The 23040-nt window shown below is 43.2% G+C and overlaps 1 protein-coding gene across 8 annotated transcripts in view; it reads left to right on the top strand.

The window, feature by feature from the left end:
- The window catches only part of SLC12A8 (solute carrier family 12 member 8), a 143354-nt gene that overhangs the window by 21747 nt on the left and 98567 nt on the right, over window positions 1–23040 (top strand). For 6 of the 8 annotated variants that reach the window (XM_044942695.2, XM_044942692.2, XM_044942715.2 and 3 more), the window contains 2 exons: window positions 4928–5119; window positions 13403–13634. In XM_044942695.2, coding sequence (XP_044798630.2) covers window positions 4928–5119; window positions 13403–13634 — 424 coding nt within the window. The remainder of the gene's footprint in view (window positions 1–4927; window positions 5120–13402; window positions 13635–23040) is intronic. The other 2 variants (XM_044942705.2, XM_044942702.2) reach the window with 1 other exon arrangement.

The following is a 23040-nucleotide window of genomic DNA, read 5'->3' as shown; positions in this document are numbered from 1 at the left end:
CTGGTGGCCCTGGAGCCTCTTCTGGGCCCGGGACCTGGAAAGCTCTGTCACCCTTGGGTATTCCACAGAGTGCTTGACAGATTCCTAAAGCACAGATGCTCCAGAGACAGGAAACAAGATCAAGCACATGGAGTAGCTAGCATTGCTTTTTAAGTGCAAATCCTGAGAACCTGGGCCTCAGACAGAGGTTCATGTGAAAGCCTCACCACGGATTTAACTACAAAAATGAGAGCACAGAAGTCAGGGTGCGTCTCGGGTGGGACTAGAGGTGGGTCAGGGAGAGCAGACTGATGGCAAGTTTGCCTCCAGTTTGTGACCCTCTCCAGCTGTCCTGGTGATCTGTGACTTGGCTGATGCCCCGCCTGGAGAGGCAGAGGGAATTGTAAAGGCCTACAGTCCTCTGTGCATTCTCTTTGCTTTCGCTTCACTTCTGACACTACTGGTCACCAGATATGTGTTTTTTTTCCCCTCACCAAGCAATTCTGTAACACCAGCTGAGTGTCCTACAATTTCACTCAATTCTAACACTGTCTGCCTGAAGAGAGCATCAAATTGCACAGGTTAAGGGCTCAGTCCCATGAAGCTGCCCCCACCCACTTCAGCTGCCAATCACAGGTCTAGGTTGCCCCTGTGCTTCGGGGGTTTCCCTGACACCTCCCCCAGATTCAGTTCACTTGTTAGAGCAGATCACAGAACTCAGGGAAGCACTTAGGTTTACTAGCTTATTAAAGGATATGATAAAAGATATAGATTGATAGACAGATGAAGAGATCCATAGGGCAAGGTGTGCAAGGGTCCTGGGAGCAGGAGCTTCTGTCACTGTGGAGTTGAAGTGTATTACCCCCCTGGTATGTGGATGTGTTCACCTACCTGGAAACTTTCTGAACCCCAAACCTTGGGGATTTTTATAACTTCAGCATACATGATCCATTATTGATTCCATTTCCAGCCTCTTTCCCCTCTCTAGAGGTGTATGTGCATGTTGAGGGTGGTGGTGGTGGAAACTCCAAGCTTCTAATCATGGCCTGGTCTTTCTGGTGACTAATCCCCACCCAGGAACGCACTCACAGCTGCCTTGTTAGAACAAGAGATGCTCCTAGGGCTCTTATCCCTTCGGAGTTTACAAGGGTTTTAGTAGCCCTGGGTCAGGGATAGAAAGTGAAAAACTGGTAGTCGCTCAGACGTGTCCGACTCTTTGGGACCCCATGGACTGTAGCTGCCAGGCTCCTCTGTCCGTGGGATTCTCCAGGCAAGAAAGCTGGAGTGGGGTGCCATTGCCTTCTCCAGGGGATCTTCCTGACCCAGGGATTGAACCCGGGTCTCCTGCACTGCAGACAGATTCTTTACCATCTGAGCCACCAGGCTCAGGGATGGGGTCAAACACTAATATTAGAATGACAGATGTTCCTAGTGCTCTTGTCACTGGAGAAATGACAAAGTTTCAGGGACTTTGTTTCAGAAACCAGGTGCAGAGACCAATATGCAGTTGACCCCTGAACCGTATGAGTTTGAACCACACACTCTCTTTATACTTGGATTTTTCTCAATAAATACTACAGTACTACATGGTCCACTGTTGGTTGAATCTGTGGATGTGAAATTAGTCAGGGAGGGCTGACTATGGAACCTGAGAGATTCACAGATTTTGGTATCTGAGAGCAGTCCCAGAATTAATCCCTTGGGGATACTGAGGGATGGCTGTATATATTTTCTGTCATCTCACAGAGGTAGAGAGAGAGGTGTGTGTATGTGTTTATTGTCAGAATTTGGCTCTTGTGATTATGGGGGCTGGCAAGTCCAAAATCTGTAGGCTAAGTGAGATGCAGGTAAGAATTGAGTTACAGGTTTTTTAGTTGAAAACTTAGAAACTTATATGTTGCAGTCTGGAGACCAAATTCCTTCTTTTTTGGGAAACCTCAGTCTTTGCTCTTAAGGCCTTCTGATTGTGTGAGAACTACACATGTAATTTCTTTTACTTAAAGTCAACTGATTGTACATGTTAAACACATCTTAAAAATACATTTATAGCAACTTCTAGACTAGCGTTTGACTAAAAAACTGGTCATTATAATCTAGCCAAGCTGGCACATAAAATTAACAGTCACATCTGTAAATTCTAGGGGATGAGAGCTTCACTGTAGTGGGGTATATGGGATTCTTAGCCCTCTTAGGAGGCTGGTTGAGGCCAGCCCTTCCTCAGCTCTTGCTCTCCTCCATACCCAGGCCCGTAGCTTCAGGTTCTACCTTTAACCAGAGCCTGAAAGTGGGTCTGAAAGTTTTCTTTATTAATGTGTGGAAAGCTTAGAGCAGATTTAGCAACCTCTCTAATGTGGATGGTGTGAATCCCTGCCTCTCATACTCCTCCGTAACTTACAGGGGAGCCCTTACAAAACACAAAGCCTCCAGCTCAGATGCCTTGTGCCGGCAGGCATTGTCCGGCTTCTGGGATTGAGCTCTGGCTTTTCCCCTTCCTGGGTACCACCCCTCTCCCCAGCACCTCCAGCCTGTGTCCCAGGGAGGCCCGGCCATCTGCCTGCTGTGGCAGAAGGCGGCCTGGCAGTGACAGCCTGGGCCCCTGGGCTCTGAAGGGGCTCAGAAGGGGCTCATCCCCTTCTGCAGGGGATGATTATAGAATAGTGGAAGGAGGAAAGGATAGGCTATCTCTATCTCGATTCTTAAATCTTAGGGCCTCCTCTTAACTTTTCTGCTGGATGATTATTTTTTGAGAAGTGGCTATCTAGAAGGTTGGCCCCATCCCCCAAGTGAAGTAAACTTGTATAAATTCTCATCTATTGCTGCATAAAAAATTACTCCAGTACTTAGCAGCTTGAAGTCACAAATTTGTATTTATCTGGTTACTGTGGTTCAGGGATCCGTGAGCAACTTAGCTGGCTGCCTCTGGCTCAGGCTTTCTTATGGGATTGCAGCTGAGCCGTCAGTCAGGGCTACAGTTTCACCTGAAGGCTCCACTGGCAGAGGGTCTGTTGCTAAGATCGCAATGAGGTTGTCGTCAGGCCTTGTCATGTTGGCCTCTTCACAGTGTTGTCTCAGTACCTGCAGCTGGCCTCCCCCAGGGCCAACAACCTAGAGAGAGTGAGGAAGCAGGTGCCCAAGGTGAAAGGCGTGGTCTTCTCATACCCTCATCTCAGAAGTGACATTTCATCCCTTCTGCGGGGCTCTGCTTACTAAGAGTGAGTCACACCATCCAGCCTCCACTCGGAAACAGGCTACACAAGGGCGTGAATGCCTTCGGGTGGGGACCACCAGGACCATCTTTGAGGCTGCTACCACACAAACACATCCTTTTGCCCTAAAGCGATCTCTCCTTTTCAATTCTGGCATTAGTTTTGCCTGAAAAATCATATTTGAACATGGAAATAAAGGTACATGTGAAATGCCAAAAATAAAGTAGAGCTTTTAGGGGATAACATAAAGTAGAGGTCATACCCAAGTGATTTTTAAATAGAAAATATTCTAAAGAATAATTTGGCAACATGTTTGTAATTTGAAAAATGTTATAGTGGCAGTTTTGGTATGAAAACTGAAAGATTGATACAGACTTTTAAAAAAGTATCCCATGTAGACAAGAACACAAAAACAAAGGAAGATCATAGTATAAGTTCATTAAAAATATAAAATCAACAAAATAAGTAACTTCCTGAATAAAACATAACAGAATGAAACCTAATCCCTTAGGTACCCTGTAGTTTACTGTGACAAACTTTAAATCCATTTTTTCCCCTTCTCTATTAATAGAATCAATTTTGCTTGGTATGGCATTACTCTCAGCTGAAAATCCACCCCCACACTGCTTTTGTTGTGGTTCAGTCGCTCAGTTGTATCCAACCCTTTGCGACCCCGTGGATTGCACACACCAGGCTTCCTTGTCATTCACCATCTCCCAGTGTTTGCTCAAACTCTTGTCCACTGAGTCGGTGATGTTATCCAACCATCTCGGCCTCTGTCATCCCCTTCTCCGCCTGCCTTCAATCTTTCCCAGCATCAGGGTCTTTTCTAATGAGTTGGCTCTTTGCATCAGGTGGCCAAAGTATTGGAGCTTCACCATCAGTCCTTCCAAGGAATATTCAGGGTTGATTTCCTTTAAGATTGACTGGTTTGATCTCCTTGCAGTCCAAGGGACTCTCAAGAGTCTTCTCCAACAATGCTTCTTTACTCATTTATAAAAGGTATTTCATATAAATTAACCAATTTTTCAATGCATTGAACTTCTAAACACACAAGTAACTTTCAGAAGAGTGAGAAGAGAGTAGATATAGTAGATGTGCACTGTGCACACAAATGAAAGAGAAATGGAGAAGGTGAAGAAACCGCCCCCTCCCCAAACCTAATCCTGCTCTCCTGGAGTACACAGCCCAGAGGTAAGATGGGCTTGGAAACAGACTCAGTAAGACAAGTGCTGGGATGGGCACTAAGCCCTGAGTACTGCTGGAGTCCAGAGGAAGCGGTCTGGGGACAGCTTCTTGGAGAAGGAAATGGACCCTGTCTTGAAGGATGCATTGGAGTCAACTTGTGAGGGAAGAGGAGTGGGCAGGAAGGCATTCCAGGCGGGAGCCTCATGGGTGGGAGGGTGGAGGTGAGGGAGCAGTGAGATCACCACTGGGGCACCCAGTGTGTCTGTGGGGGAGTTGTCGGCTGAGGGATGGGAGGGTGGGGAGGGGGAGAGGACAGGCCAGGAGGGGCCTTGTGGGGGTAGGAAGTGGCTTTGACTTGACTTGTCAGGGCTTGGAAGTCTATTAGTGTTTGCTGTCAGAACACCCGGCTCATCTGGAATCTCTCCCAGGCTTCACCCCTGTGGTGCCGCCTCTGCCTTTTCCCAGCGGGCTCACCTGTGAGGACATGGGGGTGGTGGTCAGTGCTCCCCGCTGTGCCCTGACTCTGAACTGACTCCTTGCTTTCCCCCCTGCAGGGAAACACAGGCGTGCTTATGGGTGTGTTTCTGGTGTCCTTCGTCGCCCTGGTGGCCCTGGTCACTGTGCTATCCGGCATCGGGGTTGGGAAGCACTGCGGCGTGGGCAGCGGCGGCGTGTACTCCATGATTGCTGCGGTCCTTGGTGGGCAGACGGGAGGCACCATCGGGCTGCTGTATGTGTTTGGACAGGTGAGGCTGCCGACCTGTGGAATGGCTTCTCTTGACTTGCCATCTGCCGCCACCTTCTCATCCACGTTCCACTTGCCCCCTTCCCCCCACTGCTGACCTGAGACGCAAGTGGGTGGTTGAGGGAGCTCAGGGCAGAGCTGGGCTCTGGTCCAGGGCCCTGATCCTTGGTCTCCAAGCCTCCTCCTCCTCCACCACCTCTGCCTCTGGAGTCCTGCTGTTGCCAGGGAGCAGGGAGGTGTGGGCTAGGACCATCCTTACAGCCTGTTCTGGGGAGGGGGTGCACAGCAGTGGCTGGAGCCCAAATGGCAGCTGGGTGGCCTAGTCCCTGGGGCACTTTTACACTGAAAAGGGGACATTTCGCCTGTGCCAGGGACTTCCCTAGAAGCAGACAGTTCTCAAATGAACCGGAGCTCTAGGCTCATTGATGGTTTGACGGCCTCAAGAGGGAGGCTGAAAGCCCCTGTGTGGACGCCCTGTCCGAGAAGGAGAATACTAATGAGGGGGCCCCTCACCAGAGTGGATGGAGGCCCTCAGAAAACCACTGAGGAGAGGGAAGTACTGAAGCGTATTTAGCTAAAACACAGAGATGGTGACCTAGCGCTGAGGAAACAAGTGCAGACATTAAGAAGCAGGTCTTTGTGAGGACTTCTTGGACTGAAAAAGGCTTTAATGATGGTGCAAAGGGTGGTGGGTGGCTGAAAAAATAGTTTAAAGAAAAGAATCTGTCTAAGTAAGAGTACAAGAGTCTCCTCAAAGAAAGCATCGGTCCATTCCTTTTATTTGTAAGCAGCAGGGGCAGGATATTGTAGCAAAAATACATCTGATTCTCCAACAGCACAAAGCTCTGTGTGTGTGTGTGTGTGTGTAGGACAGATGCGTGGAAGGCAGACACATGGTCAGTGCACTCTTAAAAACCCCTTGCCTTTATGGAGAAAGATCTTTAAGCAGGGTAGTTTGGGAGGTGAGCAATAAACAGTCAGTTTACTTTATTATCCTGGGGATTTATATACTGATTTTCTTTTTACTTTGTTTTATAGTCAGGCAGGCTGCAAGAGGAACAAACAGAAGTCCCCTGCTTCCTGGGGTAGACAGAAAGCTCAGCTCTCGAAGCAGACACCACAGACAGGGGACCAGTGCTGGTGGACGGGAAGCCCTCCCTGCTCATGTCCCCCACCCTGCCCCCCACCCCCAAAGAGAGGAAGTCTCCTGAATGTGAACTGACTTGGGAGGAAAAGTGATCACAAAGATGTTTTCCGAGGGCAGGCAGCCCCTCTTGAAAAGCCATCGCACTGACAGCCTTGCTTGCTTGCTTTCTGTTGGTTTGGGGCCCAGCCAGAAACATCTGTGCCCCTCTGGTCCGCGTCCTCACCACGCCCCTGCTGCTTCTCTGCCTGACCTGGGCTGGGCTCTCTGATCAGGATGCGGCTGTTTTCATATGCTGCTAGATACAGTGTGCTAGCATTTTGCTGAGGATTTTTGCCTCTGTATTATGAAGGATATTGATCTGTAGTTTTCTTGTGACACTGTTGTCTAGTTTGGGTGTCCTGATCATACTGGCCTCACAGAATGAGTTGGGAAGTGTTCCCACCTCTTCTATCTCTGGGAAGAGTTTATGAAGGATTGGTGTTAATTCTTCTTTAAACATTTGGGAGAGTTTGGTGGTGAAACCTTCTAGACCTGGGCTTTTCTTTGTAGGAAGTTTTTGATTGCTGATTCAGTCTCTTTACTTACATAGGCATATTCTGACCTTCTGTTTCTTCTTGAGTTTTGGTAGTTTATATCTTTCTAGGAATTTGTCCTTTTTATAGGTTATCTAATGTTTTGGCATATAATCGCTCATGGGTTCCCTTATAATCTTTTGTTTTTGTAAGATAGCAGTGGTCTCCCTTTCATTCCTGATTTTAATCATTCGAGTCTTCCTCTTTTGTTGGTCAGTCTAGTTGAAGGTTTGTCTGCAAAGAAGCAATTTTTGGTTTTGTTGCTTTTTTTCTATTCTTTTTCTGACCTCTGTTTCATTTATTTCTGCTCCAATTTCTATTAGTTCTTTCCTTTTGTTTGCTCTGGGTTTAATTCACTCTTCTTTTTCTAGTTTCTTAAGGTGGAAGTTTAGGTCATTGATTTGAGATCTTTTTCTTCCAGAGAGTGATTAGGGTTTCTGAGGGTCCTCATTCCTGGTTCTTCATTTCAGTTGCTAAGTCATGTCTAACTCTTTGTGGCACCCATGGACTGCAGCACACCAGGCCTCCCTGTCCATCACCAACTCCCAGAGTTTACTCAAACTCATGTCCATTGATTCGATGATGCCATCCAACCATTTCATCCTCTGTCGGCCCCTTCTCCTCCTGTCTTCAATCTTGCCCAGCATCAGGGTGATTGACTTTTCCAGTGAGTCGGTTCTTCACATCAGGTGCCCAAAGTATTAGAGCTTTAGCTTCAACATCAGTCCTTCCAATGAATATTCAGGATTGATTTCCTTTAGGATTGACTGGTTTGATGTTCTTTCAGTCCAAGGTACTCTCAAGGGTCTTCTCCAACACCACAATTCAAAAGCATCAATTCTTTGGTGCTCAGTTTTCTTTATGGTCCAACTCTCACATCCATACATGACTACTGAAAAAACCATAGCTTTGGTTCTTATTAACCCCTAATCCTCTCATCCCAGGGCATGCATGCCCTTATGTATTTTTAGTAATTGCCAGAGGAGATGGCAATTACTTCTGCTTTATTTACTATGCCAAAGCCTTTGACTGTGTGGATCACAACAAACTGGAAAATTCTTCAAGAGATAGGAATACCAGACCACCTTACCTGCCTCCTGAGAAATCTGTATGCAGGTCAAGAAGCAACAGTTAGAGCTGGGCATGGAACAACAGACTGGTTCCAAATAGAGAAAGGAGTATGTCAAGGTTGTATATTGTCACCCTGCTTATTTAACTTATATGCAGAGTACATCATGGGAAATGCCAGGCTGGATGAAGCACAAGCTGGAATCAAGATTGCCAGGAGAAATATCAATAACCTCAGATATGCAGATGATTCCACCCACTAAAGAGCCTCTTGATGAAAGTAAAAGAGCAGAGCAAAAAAGTTGGCTTAAAACTCAAACTAAGATCATGGCATCCAGTCCCATCACTTCATGGCAAATAGATGGGGAAACAATGGGAATAGTGAGAGACTTTATTTTCTTGGGCTCTAAAATCACTGTACATGGTGACTGCAGCCATGAAATTAAAAGACACTTGCTCCTTGGAAGAAAAGCTATGACCAACCTAGACAGCATATTAAAAAGCAGAGACATTACTTTGCCAACAAAAGTCCATCTAGTCAAAGCTATGGTTTTTCCAGTAGTCATGTATGGATGTGAGAGTTGGATTATAAGGAAAGCTGAGCGCCGAAGAACTGATGGGTTTGAATTGTGGTGTTGGAGAAGAGTCTTGAGGGTCCCTTGGACTGCAAGGAGATCAAACCAATCAATCCTAAAGGAAATCAATCCTGAATATTCATTGGAAAGACTGATGTTGAAGTTGAAACTCCAATACTTTGGCCACCTGATGCAAAGAACTGACTCATTGGGAAAGACCCTGATGCTGGGAAAGATTGAGAACAGGAGGAGAAGGGGACGACAGAGGATGAGATGGTTCGATGGCATCACAGACTTGATAGACATGAGTTTGAGCAAGCTCTGGGAGTTGATGATGAACAGGGAGGCCTGGCATGCAGCAGTGGGATCGCAAAGAGTTGGACATGACTGAGTGACTGAACTGAACTGAGGAGATGGCCTGTTGTGCCCTGGAGCAGGATCATCAAACTTCTTCTAAAACGGGCCAGATAGTAAATATTTTAGTTTTTTGTGAGAGTGTCCTAGGTTCCTTTCACAGTGACTCAGATCTGCTATATAAGTGTGAAAGAAGCCATAGACAGTTTGAAGTGGGTATGGCTGTGTGCCAGTTAAGCTTTATTCCCCAAACAGGCGGCAGCAGGATTTGGCCAGAGTGCCAGAGTTTGCTGGCCCTTGCCCCAGAGCATCAACATTAAGAAGATACAGACACTTAAAGTAATGATTTTTTTTTAAGCTTACAAAACTTTCTATTGCTTTGCATCCTTCCAGACCCTTCCCCGTTCATCTGTCTGAGACACTGGTGCCAGGCCTGTTGTGTGTAGAGGGTGATGAACTGGGGTCCCTCCTTGCTCCCTGTCCTACTCACCTGAGTGCTTCCTCAGGACCGCTTGCCCTGGACACAGAATATCCCCCTTCAGCTTGCACTGTCCTGTCTAAAAACATTTATTCATGGCTTACCTGCTGCTCACTAGACTCTGTAAAAACAATGGAGGACAGGAAACTTTCCCGGACCCAGTACAGGCCTGGGGTTTGTGATGTGGGGGCAAACACATCTGTAGGACATATAGCCTACCAACTCAGACCTTAAACTAAGGCTTTCATGTGAGAAGAGGAGGGCTGTGGAAGGACAGCTCTATCTTCTAGGTAGATTTTCTTTCTGGAAAGGAAAATGCCTATGATTGTGAAAATGTAATTTTTTTAAAAAAAAAACAAATGCTTTCAAAGGGAGGTGTTACACCCTGAAAATATAGTGGGTGACACCGTCTGGTTCCTGTGTCAGAGGGTTAGGAGTTCTCCGTAGAGGACCAAAGAGAAAAAGGAATGCTTGTGATTCTAAACTTTAAGAGGAGATAAAAAATTTTTTTTAATATAGTAAATTCTGGGGAGATTTACACATTAAATAAATCGAAAGGGATATTTTCTAGTGAAGAGGAGCTTCACGGTTGGAAGGTAGACCATGTCTGAGGTGGTTGGATTGACCTGGGCAAGGGCTGGCAGCCGCCGTTGTCCATACCTCTCCCTAGGGGAGCCCAGGCCAGGCCTGAGCTCGCTGGCAGGGGTCGGGCCATGGGGGAGGCTTGTGTCCTAGAGACACTGTGCCCAGATGCAGTTTTTGCATAAACAGAATAAAACTCTAAATATGTTTGTTCTTATTTTCCTTGATAAAATTTCTTTAAAAGTGCAAAATGATGTGCATTGTAACAGTTAGCATATCAGAGATAATGGAGATGAAAAGGTCATTTCCTTCCCCTCCTGTGGTAACCAGTGTGAACACCAAGTGTCCTGTTCAGCGCCTTCCCTTGTGTCCACTGACATGAATTTATGGATGTTTGAAGCACTTGCTTGATTTTACAAAGATGGGGACAAATTTCATAACCTATTCTATGACTTGTATTGATCGCTGAACAAGAAGTCATTGACATTCTGCTAGGTCAATGCCTTGAAGTCATGCTTTTAAGCTAGTTGCTTAGTATTGTATGATATGGGTGTACTGTAACTCATGGTACATTCATTCTCTATTCATTGTTTTACTGTCTTATGTAAGAGTAGTTTTATTCCTTTTGTCACTTCTAAAAGTCTATATTTTGTACTTTCTCTTCTTAATCAGGCTGTCAGGTGTTTATGTATTTTATTGATCTCAAGAAAGAAAAAAATCAGCTTTGTTCTTTGTATACCTTCTTTTGTTTTTTCCTTTCATTTTATAACTTCACATATCCTTTTATTAAATATTTCTTCTATCTTTGTATTTATATTGATTTTTAAAATCACTTCTTAATACTTTGTTAATGTATTTTTAAACTATTAAAGAAAATAGGAGTTATAGTTTTCCCCCTTCTGAATGCAGCATTAATGTGCTTCTCAAGTTTTAGAATAAATCTGTTTTATTGCTTTCTAGATAATTTGAAATTTAAAAAATTTCTCCTTATTTTGCCAACATGGCTTAAATTTATTTCTGTTCTATTTTCCTCCTTGTTGATTTGGAAGTTCTACTATGCTTTTCATTCTTTGGGTAGTTACTATCTGCTTTTAGAAGCTGTAATTATACTTTTTCTATACTTCCCAAACAAAAACATTACTTATCAGCTCCTCCACATACCAAATATGAAATCTCTGATTCTTTTACCTACATTCCATAGTTACTTTTACCTCTTACCCTCAAATCCTTAGGTTTTTGAGAAGATGATTTAATTTTGAGCTGTCAAAACTTTCCCCTAAAAGTAAATCTCTTCAGTTTCAAGAATCTTTATTTATAACTTGTGTTGCAAATTTCCAGTGACAGTACCATCATCTATTTAGCACTCAGTTCAGTTCAATTCAGTTCAGTCGCTCAGTCATGTCCGACTCTTTGCGACCCCATGAATCACAGCACGCCAGGCCTCCCTGTCCATCACCAACTCCCTGTGTTCGCTCAAACTCATGTCCATCGAGTCGGTGATGCCATCCAGCCATCTCATCCTCAGTCGTCCCCTTCTCCTCCTGCCCCCAATCCCTCCCAGCATCAGGGTCTTTTCCAACGAGTCAACTCTTCGCATGAGATGGCTGAAGTATTGGAGTTTCAGCTTTAGCATCAGTCCCTCCAATGAACACCTAGGACTGATCTCCTTTAGGATGGACTGGTTGGATCTCCTTGCAGTCCAAAGGACTCTCAAGAATCTTCAACATCACAGTTCAAAAGCATCAATTCTTCGGCACTCAGCTTTCTTCACAGTCCAACTCTCACATCCATACATGACCACTGGAAAAACCATAGCCTTGACTAGACGGACCTTTGTTGGCAAAGTAATGTCTCTGCTTTTGAATATGCTATCTATGTTGGTCATAACCTTCCTTCCAAGGAGTAAGCGTCTTTTAATTTCATGGCTGCAGTCACCATATGCAGTGACTCTGGAGCACCCCAAAATAAAGTTTGACACTGTTTCCCCATCTATTTCCCATGAAGTGATGGGACCGGATGCCATGATCTTCGTTTTCTGAATTTTGAGCTTTAAGCCAACTTTTTCACTTTCCACTTTCACTTTCATCAAGAGGCTTTTTAGTTCCTCTTCACTTTCTGCCATAAGGGTGGTGTCATCTGCATATCTGAGGTTATTGATATTTCTCCTGGCAATCTTGATTCCAGCTTGTGCTTCTTCCAGCCCACCGTTTCTCATGATGTATTCTGAATATAAGTTAAACAAGCAGGGTGACAATATACAGCCTTGACGAACTCCTTTTCCTATTTGGAACCAGTCTGTTGTTCCATGTCCAGTTCTAACTGTTGCTTCCTGACCTGCATATAGGTTTCTCAAGAGGCAGGTCAGGTGGTCTGGTATTCCCATCTCTTTCAGAAATTTCCACAGTTTAGTGTGATCCACACAGTCAAAGGGTTTGACATAGTCAATAAAGCAGAAATAGATGTTTTTCTGGGACTCTCTTTTTCGATGATCCAGCAGATGTTGGCAATTTGATTTCTGGTTCCTCTGCCTTTTCTAAAACCAGCTTGAACATCTGGAAGTTCATGGTTCATGTATTGCTGAAGCCTGGCTTGGAGAATTTTGAGCATTACTTTACTAGCGTGTGAGATGAGTGCAACTGTGCGATAGTCTGAGCATTCTTTGGCATTGCCTTTCTTTGGGACTGGAATGAAAACTGACTTTTCCAGTCCTGTGACCACTGCTGAGTTTTCCAAATTTGCTGGCATATTGAGTACAGCACTTTCACAGCATCATCTCTGAGGATTTGAAAGAGCTCAACTGGAATTCCATCACCTCCACTAGCTTTGTTTGTAGTGATGCTTTCTAAGGCCCACTTGACTTCACATTCCAGGATGTCTGGCTCTAGGTGAGTGATCACACCATCGTGATTATCTGGGTTGCGAAGATCTTTTTTGTGCAGTTCTTCTGTGTATTCTTGCCACCTCTTCTTAATATCTTCTGCTTCTGTTAGGTCCGTGCCATTTCTGTCCTTTATTGAGCCCATTTTTGCATGAAATGTTCCATATGACATTGGAAGAATGTGCTGCTCATTTTTTTCTCATTTCTAAATTTTAGGTAATTTAAAAAATAATAGTAACACATTCAAAGAAACAGAGAAAACACTGCGGTTTGCTTCAGTGGCCTCTAAGGCTCTGAGATAGGACCCCAGCCCACCCTGTGTTTGTGTTCTCTATTTAGTTCTTCACAAGGGAGTCTCAAGGTCTCTTTGGCCCAAAGCCCCATCTTCTTCCTCCCATAGTCTTTCCATGTTAGTTACCACTGATAGTCATTCTCCCCTGTGGATGGTGGGAGAGATGTAGGCAGGAAGGAAGGGGGCCCCAGGAAGGGCTCCTGGGGGAGAAGGGCTCGTTTGACCCCCTTGCTGCTTTCTGGGTGTTGAATTCTGAAGGTGAGCAGGGTCCTCAGTGCTGGGCAGCCCTGAGGCTTTTTTTTTCTTGGTGACTCTTCCTACCTGGAGCTGCCTGTCAGTGTGTTGCAGGTGCCATGTACATCACCGGCTTCGCTGAATCCGTCTCAGATCTTCTGAGTCTCAGGAATATCTGGGCCGTGCGAGGAATTTCAGTCGCCGTGCTTCTGGCCTTGCTGGGGATTAACCTGGCAGGTGTCAAATGGATAATCCGCCTCCAGCTGCTGCTGCTGCTCCTGCTCGCCGTGTCCACCCTGGACTTTGTGGTGGGCTCTTTCACGCACCTGGACCCAGGTAAGCCTTTGGGTGTTCAGTCGCAGGCTTTAGGGGTGTCTGCACTGCTTCCTAGATGCTGGTAGGTCTGAGTATGCAGAGTGACCCTGATACCCTTTGCCTGCAGTGAGTGTGTGCTATGCCTGGAGCAGGTGAGAGTGTGTCCTGGTGCAGCTTCTCTTCACATAGACATCTTCCCTTGTACATTGTTGTTTTTTTTTTAATTTGCTTTCTGTTAGAAAAAAAGAAATTTCAATAAGGGAAAGAATAAAGTAGAACTGGATTAGACAAAGATAAATTATTGATAGGAATTGTAGATAAACAGATTTGGGAGTAGGGAAGGTAATAGATTTTAATTTTATCTGTCCTATTATTTTTTTTAAAAAAAGGACTTGATGCGAACATAACAAATGTTAACAATTGTCATTTCTGGGAAATGCAGACAGATGTATGTTTGATTATCTATAGTTTTCAATATTGATTTTTTAAAAACAAAAATATGAATCCACTAAGCTTAAAGAAAGAAAGCAAACAGCTGGATATTCTTTTGCACCATTTGGAAATGGTATCATATGTTGGTAACCAATCAACCACTGTTTACTCTAATCCTGGGTTTTCTGCAGCCTTGATGATGCCTGGCAACTCTAATCCTAGCTCCTATGTTTGAGTTAGAGTCTGTTACCCAAAATGTCCATAACTGTATCAGTAGCTTTGTGATTTGGGATGGTTTGGCATCAAAAGTCTTTGTTTCTCTCCAGAATACAGAACCATTCCTGGGATGCTGTAGGAAAAAGATAACTGCCTGATATGTCACACTTTGGGGACTTTGTATTTTACGGTGATAGTGACTGGACATCTGTGTTGAAATATGGACAGAGAGAGGGCGATGGAGCCCCCAGCTATGTTAACAAAGAAACAGGAAAGAAATCAGGAGCACAGACCAGCCGTCTCTAATCGTGGCGGCGGCGACGGCACTATATCGTATGAGCACTTCTGTGCCAGGCATTTTGGCTAGCACCTCCCAGGGCTTATCTCATTATCATAAACTCATGGAGGAGAAGCCATTACACTCCTTTTACAGATGAGGAAAGTGGGGATTATATAGTTTATAGTAACACTTGGCAGAGCTGAGTATGAAATGGATCTGTTTGATGGTAAAGCTGTGCTCTTCCCCGAGATGGGCACAGTACCACCGTCTGTCTGTGGTATCGGCTCTGCTTTTTCCCTTCAAGGCTGCCCTGGGGTATTCTAAACAGTCTTGTCTTTCATAAAAGTGTTGGTTGTGGGCAGGTGAGAAATCAGTTGGAACACCCTGATCTAGCCTTTTGCTTTTTCATATGTTAAGATTCATTTGTGGGAAAATAGTCACTCGCCTGAGCTCCTGGAATGCCCCCTACCCTCTGGCCTCCTGGTCCATCCCCCAGAACCTCCAGACTGCCCCATGATCCAGCATCTAAAGTGTTAACCCCTGTACAGTGCAGGACACGCAGGGCCCACTCCAGTGCTGAGGGCCAATGCAGTGTCCAGACTGATCACCTCTAGCTTTGCAGCTTCCTGCACATTTGCAGCATCTCCTTTGGAGAGAAGGAGTGATTTTTTTTTTTTTTTCCTGGCTTTGCACCACGCTGCTAAGACAGCCCACATCCTGAGAGAGACGTGCTGGCTCTTTGGCCATCAAACTGTCAGTGAAGAAGAGAGAGAATGTATTCCAGCCGCTTTGCCTGGGTCCCTTCCCCACATTGACATGGTTGCTGAAAGAGCATAAGTAGTTAAATTGCAAAGTGATGTTACTGGCTTCTTTGAAATTTCAGTAGGCTGAAGTATTTGCCTTCCTGATTAGAAGTTTTCTTGGCTACCCTTCTGACTTACTCCCGATATTTCTCTTTCCTTCTGGTCAGTACATTACCAGGGTGTAGTGTGAAATGAAATTTATTTTCAATCATTCCCATAGCAACTGGCCCCTCTAGAATCTGTTTTCGGTATCACTAGTGTTTTATATGGGCTACTTTCTTTGCAGTTAAAAATCTAAACTGAAACTATACCATAAACCTTCAGAATGGATTTCGCAAAATGATTTCAACTCTTTTAAAAAAAGAAAAAATGATGTACGCATAAACATAAAAAAAAAAACAACAAAACCCAAAACTGGAAAAGCGACTGGAGGGAACTAAGCCCAGGTGTTAACAGTGGTCATCTTTCTGCTGAGGTTGTAGGCGGCTGTATTATCTTATTTCAACTTTCCCTTCAATTAGTTAGTGCTACTTAAAAAAAAAATAGACTTTAGTTTTTAGAGCAGTTTTAGGTTCATAGAAAATTAGCACATGGTTCAGAAGTCCCTGGATTACCAAGTGGCTCAGGGGTAAAGAATCTACCTGCCAATGCAAGAGCCGCAGTAGACATGGGTTTGATCCGTGGGTTGGGAAGATCCCCTGGAGAAGGAAATGGCAACCCACTCTAGTATTCTTGTCTGGAAAATTCCATGGACAGAGAAGCTGAGCAGGCTTCTGTCCATGGGATTACAGGGTCGGACACAACTGAGCATGCGTACTACGCAATGCAGCAGAAGTCCCCATATCCTTTCTGTCTCCTTTCCCTACCGGTTTCCCCTATGACACCCTGCACCAGTATGTTTGTTACCACTGGTGAACCAATAGTGAGATGAGGGTTCATCCTTTGTGCTTATAGTTCTATAGGTTTTGACAAATATATATTGATATGTATTCCTCATTATGAGGAGGGCATGGCAACTCACCCAGTATTCTTACCTGGAGAATCTCATGGACAGAGTAGCCTGGAGGTCTGTAGTCCACTGGGTCACAAAGAGCTGGACACAACTGAAGTGACTTTGCACACATGCATGCATGCATCATTACAGTATCATATAGAATAGTTTTAATGCCTGAAATTTTCCCTCTATTTCATTTCCTTCCTATCTCTACTCCTGAATTCCTGGCAACCTGATGAACTCACTGATCTTTTCAGTACCTCTGTATTTTGCCTCTCCCAGAGTACCATACAGTTGAAATCATACAGGATGCAGCTTTTTCAGCCTGCCTTTTTACACTAAGCATTCAAGGTTTCTCCATGTATTTTCGTGCCTTGATAGCTCATATCTTTATATTACTGAATAATATTCCATTGAATAGGTATACTACAGATTTGTTTGTTTGTTTTGAGGTTTCTTTCTTTCTTTTTTTTTTTTTTTTTGGGTCCATTAACCTATTGAAGGACATTTTTGTCACTCCCAATTTTGGCAGTTATGAATAAGACTTCTATGGACACTTGTATGAAGGTTTTTATGAGGATATAATGTTTAAACCCATTTGAATAAATACCTAGGAGCATGGTTGCTAGATCATATAGTAAGACTATATTTACCTTTGTAAGACGTTGCCAGACTGTCTTCCAAAGTGGCTGTACCATTTTGCATTCACATTAGCAACAAATGAGAGTTCTTATTGTTCCACATCCTCATCAGCATTTGGTGGTGTCAGTTTCTTGGATTTTAGCTATTCTGGGAGGGGCATATTGATATCTATTGTTGTTTTAATTTGCAGCTCCCTAAGAATATGATCAGAGAAGGCAGTGGCACCCCACTCCAGTACTCTTGCCTGGAAAATCCCATGGATGGAGGAGCCTGGTGGGCTGCAGTCCATGGGGTTGCTAAGAGTCGAACACGACTGAGCGACTTCACTTTCACTTTTCACTTTCATGCATTGGAGAAGGAAATGGCAACCCACTCCAGTGTTCTTGCCTGGAGAATCCCAGGGACCAGGGAGCCTGGTGGGCTGCCGTCTATGGGGTCGCACAAAGTCGGACACGACTGAAGCGACTTAGCAGCAGCAGCAGCAAGAATATGATATTGAACCTGTTTTCATATGCTCATTTGACATCTGTATATGATCTTCAGTGAGGTGTCTTTTGCCTGTTTTTTGGGTTGTTTTCTTATCATTGAGTTTTAAGACATCTTTGTATATTTTGGATCCTTTATCAGATATATATTTTGCAAATATTTTTCCCAGTCTGTGGCTTGTCTTTTCATTCTTTTAACAGAGCCTTTTCTAGAGCAGATGTTTTTAATTGTAATGAAGTCTAATGTTAGTTTTTCCCTTTCTCAGATCATGCTCTGGGTGGTGTATTTAAAAACTCACTATTAAACCCAAGGTCACCTAGATTTTCTATGTTATCTTCTAGAAGGTTTATAATTTTGTGTTTTACATTTAGGTCTGTGATCCATTTTGAGTTAATTTTTGCGGAATGTATAAGCTGAGCATCTAAATTTTTTTGGCATGTGGATGTCCAGTCGTTCTAGCACCATTTGTTAAAAAGACTATCCTATCTTCACTGAACTGTGTTTGATCCTTTGCGAAAGATCAGTTGACTGTATTTGCATGGATCTGTTTCTGGGCTCTTTATTCTGTTTTCTTGCTCTATTTATCTGTTTTCTAGTATCACTCTTTTTGGATTATTATAGCTGTATAGTGAGTCTTGAAGATGGGCAGTGTCAGTCCTCCAACTTTGTCCTTTTTCACTAATGTTATTTTTAACGCCAGGAAAAACAGTTTTTTTGAATATGCTTAAAAGTCTAAATTTCTTTCTCTTTCTTTCAATATAAATGATTTTAAAAAGCCAAACAATCATAAATGTATAAAGAAAAAAGGTAAAACTTAAAAAAATAAAACAACAACAACAACCAAAAAACCATCCATTTCCCCACTCTGCTTTCCAGAGGGAGATTGGTAGGTATTTGTTATTTATTGTTGCTGAACAGATTACCCTCAGATTTAGTGGCACAAAGCAACAATAAGCATTTATTATTTCTTGCCTTTTCTGTGGGCCAGGAATTTGGGTATGGTTTGGTTGATGGTTCTGGCTCAGGTTTTCTCATGAGGTTCAGAGACTGCAGACTTATTAAAGCTTAGCTGGAGCTGGAGGATCTGGCTGGCAAGTTGGTATTGGTTGCTGGCAGGAGGCCTCAGTTCCTCTCCATGTGGTCCTTTCCAAAGAGCAGTTTGAGTGTCCTCAAGTCATGAGGTAACTGGATTCCCCAAGGACAGACAAGAGAGAGAATGAGCAAGAGAGAGCACACGCGTGAGAGCGTGCGCGTGCGAGAGAGCCATCCTTTTTATGATCTAGCCTCAGAAATCCCATAGCAGCACTTTTACCACAAAGTGTTAGAAGTGAGTGACTTAGTCTGGCCCTCATTCAAAGGGAGGGGATTTAGTTTCTACCTTTTGAATGGAGAAGTGTCAAAGGATTTGCGGACACATTTAAAAACCACAGTAGTTAATTTTAAAATCAGAAAACAAATACACTTGTCAAATTTTATTTTTCCTTTTATTTCATAGACAAAGTTAATGTTTTTATGTTGTAAATTTTTAAAATTTTTGAAATATAAAGTAAAAAGTGAAAATATTTTCCCTTTACTCCATTCTCCCACTACCATTCCCAGAGGGAGACTGTGAATATCTTTCCAGTCTATTTTCTATACGTGTACAAGCGTGTATGCACATGTTTGCATACAGAAACATGTAAATGTAGTTCTTTGTAAAAATGTAATTCTATATTGCTTTGCTGCACTTCCTTTCCCACCCAATAATATATCACAGACACCCTGCAATGGCAGCACATTTAGGGTTCCCTTGTTCTTTTAGAACACCTGCAGAGTGTTCCATATCCATATAAAACATTGATTTATTGATATTTAGGTTTTCACAGTTTGTTGTTATTACATGTTGCCAACATGAATATCCTTGTACAAAATTTGAAGGATTATTTCTGGAGGATCAAGTCTTATCAATAGAACTCATAGGACAAAGATGAAACACATTGAATATTTTGTTAGGTTCTACCGAATGGCCTTGTAATAATTTTGTTCCTTTCTGAACACCTGGTAACAGTATATAAGAGTCCTTCCCTATACCCTTGACAGTATTGGATATGTTCAGTCTTTTAAATTTCTGCCATGTGTTGGGCAAAAATTGTGATCTTTTTAAAATTTTTCTTAAGTCATTACTGAGGATAATTTTATTCGTTTTTTTAATTGCCACTTGTATGTCTTTATCTTTGCATTGTCTGTACTCTTATTTTTCCTTTAGATTGTCTTACCTTTTAACGTATTGGGTTGGCCAAAAAGTTCATTTGGGATTTTCGGTAAGATGTTATGGAAAAACTCAAAGGAACTTTTTTACTAACCCAATATTATAGCTCTTCTACTTTAACAATTAATTCAACATAAAGCAAATATTTATTTAGCTTTATGTTAGTGCTAGACAATGTTTGTTATATGCTGAAAAAATTTTCCTGTCATTTTTTATTTTAGTATTTTTATATGTAATAAAATATATTAATTTTGAGTCACATTCTGTATTCTGATTGCTTTTTGTATATTTTTCAAGTTTTCCTAAAATTAAATTTACTCCATATATTAGTTTCCTAGAATTGCTTTAATAAATTACAACTTGGTGACTTAAAATAGCAGGATTGTATTCACCTCCAGCTCTGGAGGCTGAGCATCTGAAATTGAGCAGGGCTGCATACCCTTCAAAGGCTATGGAGGAGAACGTGTCCTGCCTCCACCCACTCCTGATGGCTGCAGGAGTTCCTTGGCTTGTGGTCATATCACTCTCATCTTGCCTCTGTCTTCACATGGCCTTCTCCTCCTCTTGTCTGTGCTCGATATGTGTCTTGTAAGGCCAACTTGTCATTGGAAATAGGTCCAACATGGCTAATCCAAGATGATCTCATCTCAAGAGCCTTAATTATATCTGAAAAGATCTTTTGTCTTTCCAAATAAGGGCACATTCACAGGTTTCCAGCAGTAAGATGTGGACATCTTTTGGCAGGCCACCAGTCAACCCAATACCTTCCTTTTTTTTTTTCATTTGCTTGGTTTTCTAGGTGATTATCACTATTTTAAAAAGTTCTCCACATAGCACTTTCAAATACTTAACAGGCATTTTCTTCTGTGCTCCCTTTGTTATATTTTCTCGTGGAGACTCCTCTTCATCATCCTTCTGGATGGACACTCTCAGGCCTGGATCATGGCTGTTGTACTGTACTTGCATTCCCTGTTCCCAGGTGTTGGTTCCTGTTGTCTGTATCCCAAGTCATCCTCTTTTATCTATGATGGAATATGTTACTTTTCCACTTTCACATGTGATTGATATGAGATGTAAAACTCTAGGCTGAAAATAATTTTCCCTTTTGTAATACTGTGATCTATAATTAGATAGATATATAGGTAGATAGATGTGGTCTTCATTCATTCCTGGCATGGAGCCCCTAAAAACCTTAGAATTTCCAGTGATGAGAACTCTAAGGTGTCTTTGTGTTAATTAGATGACTTATAGAAGGCATCTCAGGATGGGGGCTGGTTGCCAATGGAGCCAACCTTGTGATTTCGGGGTTGGAACTTTCAGTCACCCTCTTTCCCCCACCTCAGGGAAGAAAAGAGTGGCTGGAGATTGAGCTCAAACACCAATGACCAAGGATCTAATCAACCATGCCTGGGTAGTGAAACCGTCGCAAAAACCTTAAATGGCTAGGTGTGGAGAGCTCCTGGGTTGGTGAACACATGAAGATGAAGAGAGAGTGGCTTCCAGAGAGCATGGATGCTCCATACCTGCCCTGTGCTTCTCTTCCATTTGACTGTTGTTGAATTATATCCCTTTGTAATAAACCGGTGATCTAGTAAGAAACCTGTTTCTCTGAGTCCTGTGAGTCACTCTAGCAAATTAACTGAACCCAAGGAGGGGATATTTGGAACCTCCAATCTATACGCTGTAGCTCAGAAGTACAGGGGACAGCCTGGACTTGGGAGGGCCATCGTAGGACGGAGCCCTGAGTTGTGGGATATGATACTCTCTCTGGGTAGACAGTGTCAGAAGCAAATTGCATTGTATGACACAGAGCTGAGTTGCCAGAGAATTGCTTCATATGGGGACGTAAATGTGAATCACAGTCTTAGAATTTTGCAGTCGTTGCTCTACCTTCTGTCCTTCAGTGACATCTCGGAGGTTGGTGCTATTCTGATTTCTGCTCTTGGTAACTTGTTTCTTCTCCTCAGAGTGCTTAGGATCTTCCCTTTACCCTGAGTTTTACAATTAATATAATGAAATTTTTTATTAATTGGACACTCAAAGAGTTGAATATGACTCAGCACGAAGACAGGCAAGCAGGGGCCCTTTCCATCTGGAATTTTCAGCAATTTCTGTGACAGTGTCTTCTCCTTTGTTTTCTCGGTCTTTTTTGGTTTGCTTTATTTTTTAAATTTTCTTGATTTCTGGCTAGTGTGATGGTGGGGTGCCTGGTTTGAATCTCCTCTTGTATTTTTAATCTTCCTTACAATTTATTCCTTTTTTCCTTCCTACTTTATGGGAGAGTTCCTCACTTTTATTTACAACCTTTTAACTGAATTTTTTTGTTTTGTCCATTAATTTCCAAGAGCTTTTTGTTGTTCTCTGTTAATTTTAAAAGCATATCTTGTTCTTGTTTTATGGATATCATATCTCCTTTTGACTCCTTCAACCTGTAAATTATAGAGGTTTTATTTTCTTTTGACGTTTTCCTTTGCTGTCTACATCATCTGGTTTTCCAGGCTTCTTTATTCTGTTGTATCCTGTTTTGTTCTCTGTGATCATTGCTGCAAGCGTCCTTCAGTGCTGTCTTATAGTCCTTGGTCATTCCTTAGTGTTTAGTAATGAGGCTCTGAAATGCTGGTTGGAAGTTCTATGTGCAGAGTGGCGGTTGGCAGGAGGGCATCACTGTCGGGTGACCCTGTGGCAGACTGGGCTGTTTCATCAGAGGTCTCCCAAATGTCAGTTTCTGTAGGTCTTTCCTCCGGTGCAGTTCGTATTTTCTAGAAAGTTCTCCAGTGTCCTGCCAGGGGCATGCCTGGCTGCCACAGTCCTGGGAGCAGGGTAGAGAGGAGGAGTGGCGCTGGAGGCCTCATGGTCAGGATGTAGACTTGCCCTCAGTCTGATGTTTTTCACCTGGTGCGTCCTTCTCTCCACCCAGGTCACTATGTCTATCTCAGCCTTCCATCTCAAGCCGCTGCGTTATAGCTCTCATTTCATGTCTAAACTTCCCCTGACAGTGCATCTTCTCGTTGCCTCCCTTTCCTCACCTCCTAACTCCCTAGCCTGCAGGCAGGCAGCACGAACCCCTCTTCCTTTCCCACCTCCCAGTCTGTCTCTTCCAAAACATGCATCATTGCACAATGCAGAGCTCCATTACTATACAAAACTAAATAGCATGACAACTTAATTTAAACAAGGTACTCTCAAGCATTTGTTTGGCTTAAAGCTTCTACAGTGCCATTTTCTTGAATTATATTTTCATTTGTGTGAGATGAGTGTTGTGCCAAAATGATTTTATTGCTGGAGAAGTCAGGCAGATAGAAATACATTTTGGAAAATAAAGTGAC

Source organism: Bubalus bubalis, chromosome 1 (genome assembly GCF_019923935.1).
Source record: "Bubalus bubalis isolate 160015118507 breed Murrah chromosome 1, NDDB_SH_1, whole genome shotgun sequence".
NCBI classification, from domain to species: domain Eukaryota; kingdom Metazoa; phylum Chordata; class Mammalia; order Artiodactyla; family Bovidae; genus Bubalus; species Bubalus bubalis.
The sequence above is the reverse complement of the archived record's forward strand: the minus strand, read 5'-3'. Positions and strand labels throughout refer to the sequence as shown.